The sequence below is a fragment of the Vanellus vanellus genome, assembly GCF_965231255.1.
Source record: "Vanellus vanellus genome assembly, chromosome: 1".
In the NCBI taxonomy this organism is placed as follows: Eukaryota; Metazoa; Chordata; class Aves; order Charadriiformes; family Charadriidae; genus Vanellus; species Vanellus vanellus.
This window is the reverse complement of record NC_138905.1, coordinates 39,276,654-39,284,595: the sequence shown is the minus strand read 5'-3', so window position 1 is coordinate 39,284,595 and position 7,942 is coordinate 39,276,654. Positions and strand designations below refer to the sequence as shown.

Below are 7,942 nucleotides of genomic sequence, written 5' to 3'. Positions count from 1 at the left end.
TTGGAACTAGATGATCTTCAAGGTCCCTTCCAACCTAAACCATTCTATAAGTCTATGATAAAAAAATAAACCCAGTCAGTTGCCCAACTGTTTCTGCACTCTTCCCAAACTATCCTTCAGACTTCAAAATAAATGCCTAATGACACCAGTATTAAGAAAAAACAAACCAAACCAACAATGTTAACCATTTGCCAAACAGCAATATAGTGTAGATTCACATTTGTATGTAGTAGTCTGCCCTTACCCTCCTTTTAGCATTAAGTCTCCTGAACCAGCCACATTCAATCACTTAACAGACCTGAAATAAATAATTTATGGACAACCAGAAATGTTTACAATTTCATAAAATTCTTTGTCCTTACATAGCCCTTGATGATATCCAACTGTATCAACCAGAATACATCTATTCAAACCATTGAGAAAACATTATTTTCCCTGTGGATAAGTAACCTCTCTTCATTTTTCTTAAAAAACTCCACATAGAATGACTGAATGCACAAGGCTAAAAGCCACTCAAACAGATTTCCACTTCAGACTTTTTTTCCTGGAAAGATTTAAAAGAAAGAAGAAAGAAAAAAGGATGGTCCTGTAGAAATCAAATCCCAAAACCACTACAAAATTACAGAATTGTGTTTCTTATCTTATTTTAAAAAGTTGGGAGTGAAGGAGAACTGAAAAAAAAAAATTGTTAACTTCTCAGAAAAGCACATGCATCTAAAGTCACTGCATATATATACTCTCCAAAAATCGAAACAGAGCAGTGTATAATCTTCCATATCAAACAACTTAAATCTTTCGTATCAGCTACATGGAGATACAAATATTCTACCATTTTATTAGAGTTGAATTCAAAACACTTTATATGCCAAAATGGGTACCAGAAAGCAGTGCAGAGTTTAGTGTTTTACTTTGGCTGACCCCTGCCAAAGCACTAAAAATCAACCATCTCATCCAACTGCAGCTTCAGTTCCACACTTCTAATTTTGATGATGAGATGGTTTTTGTAAACAAGTCATGATTCAAACCAGAGATACGGGTTTCTGACCTACAGTGTTAGGAAAAACAAGAACTCAGTACAACTCAGTCACTTTAATTTAGCATCTTCCTCCTAATAAAGACTCATTTGATCATCTTTGCATTTGGAAAAAAAATATGGTAAAGTCCAACTTTGAAAAGGAACCAGGATCATGGGAAACTCGGTACTTTTTTTTTTTTTTTAAATGCTGGTCAATTTTCACCCTTCTGTCAAATGTGGCTGACATTTCAAAGTTTGTTATCTGTGTGAAGATCAGTAGCTGTGGAGGGAAAAGAACCAAAGTAGCTCCTCCCATACATTCCACCAGTAGGCACAACTTAGCTGTTACAACAGAAAACACCTTATTACTGGCAAGTGGGTCTAGAGCCGCAGTTCATTTGGTACAGTGCAAGCATTAAAAACTTGAGGAGTAAGAGAAAAATTTACATGAAGCCACATTCCATTAGTTGTGCTGCACATGGAACAAATTGTTTTATTTTGTCCTTAGGTATGTTTTTAAATAAGGAAATGTGGTGGGTTGCTGTTTTGGTTGGTAGTTTGTTTGTTTGTTTTAATACTCTTAATTCCAGTGAATTTTAGGTATACTGGATTTTCACTGCAGAGGGGAGCGGTTGAACTGTGAACTTCCTCAAAAATGGCCTTCAGTTGCATTTAAGTATAGCATCTCTCTGAGAAATCCCTCCACAGAAAGGATACTACATGCAATTCCTGAAAGAATTATCTTCATGCATAATGGAAATGTTGCAGACATGGGAGATAAAGCTGAGCCTTCTAGCAAATAACCTTAGTAATGACTGGAGAAAGAAAAAAGGTCTTCTGGAGGACTTGAGATTACAACATCAAGAATCCCCGGGAAGGGTGGCATCCTAAGTAACAGTAACCAGATGATTAAGAGTCCAATACTTCTTCAGTTGAAGAAAAGGCTGGAGGTTGAATGGAAACCACAGTCATATGTGAATGATTCTTTTTTTTTTAATCTATTAACAAAAGAACATTGGGAAAGAATTGCAAACTTCTACTACAGGAATATCTTCACTGCACTAAACTGAGCGACACGGTTTATTTCCTAAAGTCTGCAAGCAGCCGTATTGAACTGCCTCATAATTGTCAGGTGGGAGAAATCCCCATACAAAGAGAAAGAATTTTTTCAGAATAAAAGAAAAAAATAATGAAAACATAATAAGAAACTTTTAACTCCTTCAGAATAAAAGTCTTTTCAGAATTACTATGTACTTTTGTTAAAATACCTCTTGGTTGGATGTATTTGGTTTTTCTTTTTATAGGAAGCAGCAGGGAATAGAAATTACCCCCTAAGTTCCGGGATCAGGAATTTCACACAGTTTGCTAATTATTTTTTTTTTATCTCCCTTCTGTATTTCCCATTCTTCAAAAATACAATCAAAGGCAAAACACAAAAGAAAGGAGAATTATTTTAAATGAAAATATTCTCACTTTAAGATTTCATTTTCTTTCGCAGTGCTACATTTCAGGTAACATCTGTCTTCCAGCCAGCATCCGCATGGTTCTCAGAAATACACTCTTATTTCTTCTCTGGCTCAGGAATATGCTCTAAACCGCAATATACAGACTAAAATCAACAGAAACCCGTTTGTTTGTTGGTTTGGGGGGATGGATGATCTTTCTGAAGGCAGTTTTCTCCTCATCAAATATTATTTGGAAATATTAAAGCCTCATGGGGTGGAAACTAATCTAAAGAAGTCCAACTCCCTACCAAGACAAAATTGCCTGATCCTCACAAAAGTACCTCTGGCAGAAAACTTCCCCACTTCACCAACACTGGCCATGGAAGATTAATTTACTTCATTATTCTCAAGAACTCCAATTTCCTTCTCCTCCCCCAGACTCAGATACAACAAAAAATTATAAATGAATACCGATGAAAAAGGTCAGTTTTAGCGTAAGAGCTATAACTCTATACTAAGAGCTCTTCCAGAGCAGGGGGCAACGCTCGCTGTCACAACGCCTGCCTGTTCATGTTCAATAGTGCAGCAAGCAAATCTTCCCATCCCATAGCAAGGGGGAAACAAGGACAAAAAGAAAGTAATAAGCTGACTACTATTTTTCATTTCTCCGAAATTAATTTTAAGAACAGTAACACCAAAAGAAGTACTTTTTATCTGCAGTTTAGAGCAACAGGGAAATAAAACCCAAAGGCTGCAGGCTGTGGGTTTGGTGCTTGGTAGGAACAGGTGTCATTTCAGTCAGAATGATCAGGATTAACAAAACCAAACCAAACCAAAAAACCCCAGACACTTCCAAGGCCACAAGTTACTTTGCTTTTAAAGTCATCTTAAAGGGAAGCAAGGAAGGGGAAGTGCCAATAAATATGAGAGCAGTTGCTAAATCACTACTACTAACCAGTCCACCACAGCAGGGTGAACTTGTTCCTAGCATCATTACTGAGTATATCTCTTAAGCCAAACACAACAGCAGCAGATACGAACTTAATTTGTATTTCTAATTTAAGTTGATGAAACGTTAAAATAATCCTTCATTTGAAAGAAGCAATGCTGTCTATGTGCATATGTACAGTTTTGTTCACCTCATAAAAATACAATTGAAGTAGTTCAGCTCTTTTTATTTTGTCAACTGCTATATTAGATGTTAACATTTTGAAGGAAAACTATATTAAAAAAATAAATTTACATGACTGAAGCGCAGTGTTCTTAAGGTACTTGCAGTTTTCAATTTATAATTTTAGAAAAGACCTCCCTGGCAAGGATGGCAATATTTTTCACGGAAAATCAGAGCATTAAGTACTTTTGAGATACAAAAATATTTAAAGGCAAGAATCTACAATGCGAGGACTGGCCAACCATTTCTATATTATGTGCAAGCTTATTAATTGGTCTTGATTGCCTGTGTGAAAAATGATGAAAGACACTAGAGAAAGTTCTCATCATACCAAGAACCCCTAAGAGCAGCTTTACAGAATTCTGGTTTTGTTTTAGTAAGAGTAATTTCATATTTTAGTTTCAAATATTTAGCATTTAAAGAACAGCTACAGGTATTCCTGACATCATCCTTAATAGAATTACCCGAACCTAATTGCACTAAAAGCAATTTAAATCCAATTTACCCAAATACCTGGATAGACAGTGAAAAACATAACAAATTTCACTCAAGCGATCCAGTGAAAGGCAGTGGAATTTCAACACCTAAACTGGCTAGATTTAATAGAACTAATAAATAATTTCAGTAATTATGATGCAGTTACAACCTTTATGAGCCTGTCTTCCTACATCACGGAAATAACCAACTGCTACTTGGAGATAACCATACTCTTAGAATTTCTGTAATTTACAGGCAAGACTTAATTCTTATGTTCCCACCTGCTTTATCAGTGGTCAAAGTGAAAATTACTCTCTTGCAAGAAAGCATTCGCTATGTAATATAGCTCAACCTTCTCATCTGTCCTTAAGCTTGCTTCACTGTAATGTACTGCAAAACAAAGTGAAGGTTATTTGCATCCACCACGTTAGGCGTTACGATAGTTCATAAACACGCACAAATCTCTCAACCAGGAATACAAGTACTCCGTTTACTTACCGTTGTGACCTACTCTATTTACATATTTTAGCCTCACATTTCATGTTTATCATGCCATTCTCACACCTAGCTTTATGTCTATAAAACATTTTAATGCATTTGGAAAACACAGATATCCCAAGATTAGTTTGACAACTAATTAGCACAACAGATTCTTAATTAAGAGGCCTGTATATTGCTGTAATTGAAGTAGATGAATTGTACAGCAAGATAAAATGCACCTAATTCACAGTGCTTTTTCTACCATATGGTTTCTCTCTAGAGTTATCCCATTCCTTTTCATGACATTTAGATAAGTTGGTACATTTAATCTCATTTATTTCTACTTCTAGAAGACAATTGTTACATTAGTATGAAGACTTTGGAGACAGAGAAAGCTACAATTTCAAAAATTTCTACAGCATTAAAATTGTTACTACTGAATGAGCTCATAGATCTCTTTGTTCAGGTCCTTTTATTAATGTAAAATGCACTAATATCTTCCCTGCTTTTCCCAAGCTGCAAGCGTGTAAGGTGAAGAATTTGCCCCTGTTCCCCAATGCTCACAGGAAACTGTCTCTGAGGTCATAAAAATGTATGTTTGTTTAGTCACATAGCAGCTTATGCCACCTATCCATGTAACAGGTTTCCAAAATATCAAACGACCTAAAAAATACCAGTTAACTAGAGAAAAATCAAATTCAGATCTGACTTTAAAAAAAAAAGACAACTAAGCAATTGCATTAACCGAGTAATGACAAGTCTCATTTTGAGGCAGTGGTGCCCCATCTTTTGCTATTAAATTCCCAAATCCAGTTCATTGCGGGACTGCCAGCTATCAGCTTCTCGTCCACTTTTAGATTACCTCAGCATATTCACGGCAGATTTTTTTTCTTGTATCTGTTTACTTTCTATCTCTCTCCAGCCTTAAGACCATTCTCCATTTTATATCTTGCCAAAATACCGTATGACACTTGCAGCACTGCGATCTACTGGTGATTCCATGTGCCAGAAAACATTTTGACAGGCACAAAATGATGGGTCTGGCAATACTTGTCTAGATAACACCGTATATTAGTGCCTTAACAAAAGCTGTTGGAGGAAGAATAGGAGGTAGAAGCCACCCAAGAAACTTCCTTTCATACTTCTATAACAAAAGCAAAGTTGAATCCAGAGTTCAGGACCCACTGAGCAACTATTGTTGTTCTCTGTTTATTTTACCTCCATCTCATCCTATTTCACTCCGATCTTCCGGTTTGTCTACCTCAATTCCAGGGGATCCAGCCTTTGGGAATGAAAACCCATGAAAACTGCAGGAATTGTCACTTTTACTGTAAGACATCTGCAGGGTCATACTACTGGCATTTAAAAAAGCCAGGTTAAGACAACCAACCTTCATTCATCCCTTCCTGTATGAATGGTCTGTATGTCAAAATACCTGAAAACTGCACTGATACAATAGAACTTATTTTAACTTGCATTACGAATAAACTGCACATGCTGTTTTACAGACAATATATATTTGTAAACTTGCTCATGCAAAATTAGTGTGCACAACAGGGATATTTGTTTTCTAATCCCCACACCTTTAAAAATGACATTTATGTCTGAGTTTTTTGAACTGTGCCCAAACCCTCTCTTTACTATAACAAATCTTACAAGAATTCATCTGCCAGCCAAACCAATTTATGAAGCTGAAACAAAAACCAATAAAAAGTTGTACAAAAAGATGGTGCACCTGAACGCTTGATTTCCACCTCCCCCCCTTTTTTGTTTACAAGTAGAAAGTGAATAAAAGAAAAAAAAATTCATGGTCACAAAATTTTGACATTTTAATCCTAAACATTACAGGGCAAATGGATGTTGGAACCTATTTCCATACACCATGTGTCAACTTTTTGATTCCCAAATGTGGCCAAATCCACTAAAACAAGAGTGGTTAACAAACTCTGGATTATGGAAATACATTTCTGGAATAAATGCTAGAAAAGCAACAATGGGAAAAGCCAACTGTCTCCATAAAGGTAAATAAAGTGGAACAATGTGTAGATTAGATACTTTTTCTGTTTCTTACTCAATCTGTCAATTCAGTGCATCATATGGTTCAACATAATGGTCCCCATTTTGGACAAACATCTAACTAGTGTCCATTGATTCCAAGTTAGTGGATGATGAATCTTTTTGGATACTTTCAAAGATGGCTGCCAGCTCAGGGTTAGAGCTTATCTGTGACTGAAATTCACTCATTAATGGACTCTTCTCTGCTTCTGGAATGGTTAGAAGCGCTGCTACTGCCCTCATAGCAGATCGTTTCAGTTCATCTTGCTTTTCAAACTCCTGTTTCACTGAGTTTGCCTTTACCTACGGAAAAAATGAACATACATTTAAAACTTTTGGTTAACCTTCCCTCTACACCCTCCTTAAAAAAAATTACAAAGACTTACTTCCTTCCACACTACCACTTTGCACAGCTTTCAAAATGGCCTAAGCCCTTAAAAAACCAAACAAAAAAAAACAACAAACCACCAAACAAAAACAAAAAAACAACAAGCAGAAAAACCCTCCAAACATCTACTTTTTAGCAGACTTTTTACCAGCAGTTTACAAATAAGACTGAAACTCAAATACGGCATTGTGAGCTACCAACTCAATTACCAAATCACAACAATTACAGCAGGCAGCCTGTAGCTAGTAAGCTCAGTAAACAACATGAAAATATAATCACAATACTTGCAGAGAATAGGAATTTTTAAAAGGTTGACCTTCATTAGAATAACTGCTTAACCTTCTGTTATAATTCTCAAAGATGTTTCAGTGATACAAACATAAGTTACCACTAAAAGCAGTCAGATTTCTTGATGTGAAATGTAACAGAATAAGGTAATGGAAAAGCAAGGCAACTGAGGCATTAAATGACTGTCAGAGCACGCAGGTGGATCAAGACAAGAGCAGGAATGCAGGAAGACTAACTGTGCCAAGACCCAAGAATCTTGTAACACAAATGAAGAAGGGAAAAACAAAACAAAACACCCAACAAAAATAGGACCACTTTACACTGCCTCCACCCTTGGTCACCCCAATGCTTGTCTGCAACAATGTAATCATTAGAAGCCAAAAAAAACTCTCAGTACTCCAGTTTCACTCACAAGTTGATCAAGTGGCAGCTAGATTTTTAAGGAACAAAAGAAATGGCATCAAAGAATCAGAGGATTTTTAAAAAGAAGCTAACAAGTCTACTCTTCCATCTGTAATTCAAAGATATTTAATACATATATAAGGGCCCACAGATTCATAGTGCCCTATTGCAGCTTAAGAACTATCACTAAGGAAATGCTGTAGCAACACATCTAGATTCTC

The 7,942-nt window shown here is 36.2% G+C and overlaps 1 protein-coding gene across 2 annotated transcripts in view; it reads right to left on the bottom strand.

Annotated features, from left to right (window-relative positions):
- Positions 1 to 3,400: 3,400 nt before the first annotated feature.
- Positions 3,401 to 7,942, bottom strand: part of CAND1 (cullin associated and neddylation dissociated 1) — a 30,953-nt gene continuing 26,411 nt past the window's right edge. For both annotated transcript variants that reach the window (XM_082498655.1, XM_082498656.1), the window contains one exon: positions 3,401 to 6,946. In XM_082498655.1, coding sequence (XP_082354781.1) covers positions 6,722 to 6,946 — 225 coding nt within the window. In that variant the 3' untranslated portion in view covers positions 3,401 to 6,721. The remainder of the gene's footprint in view (positions 6,947 to 7,942) is intronic.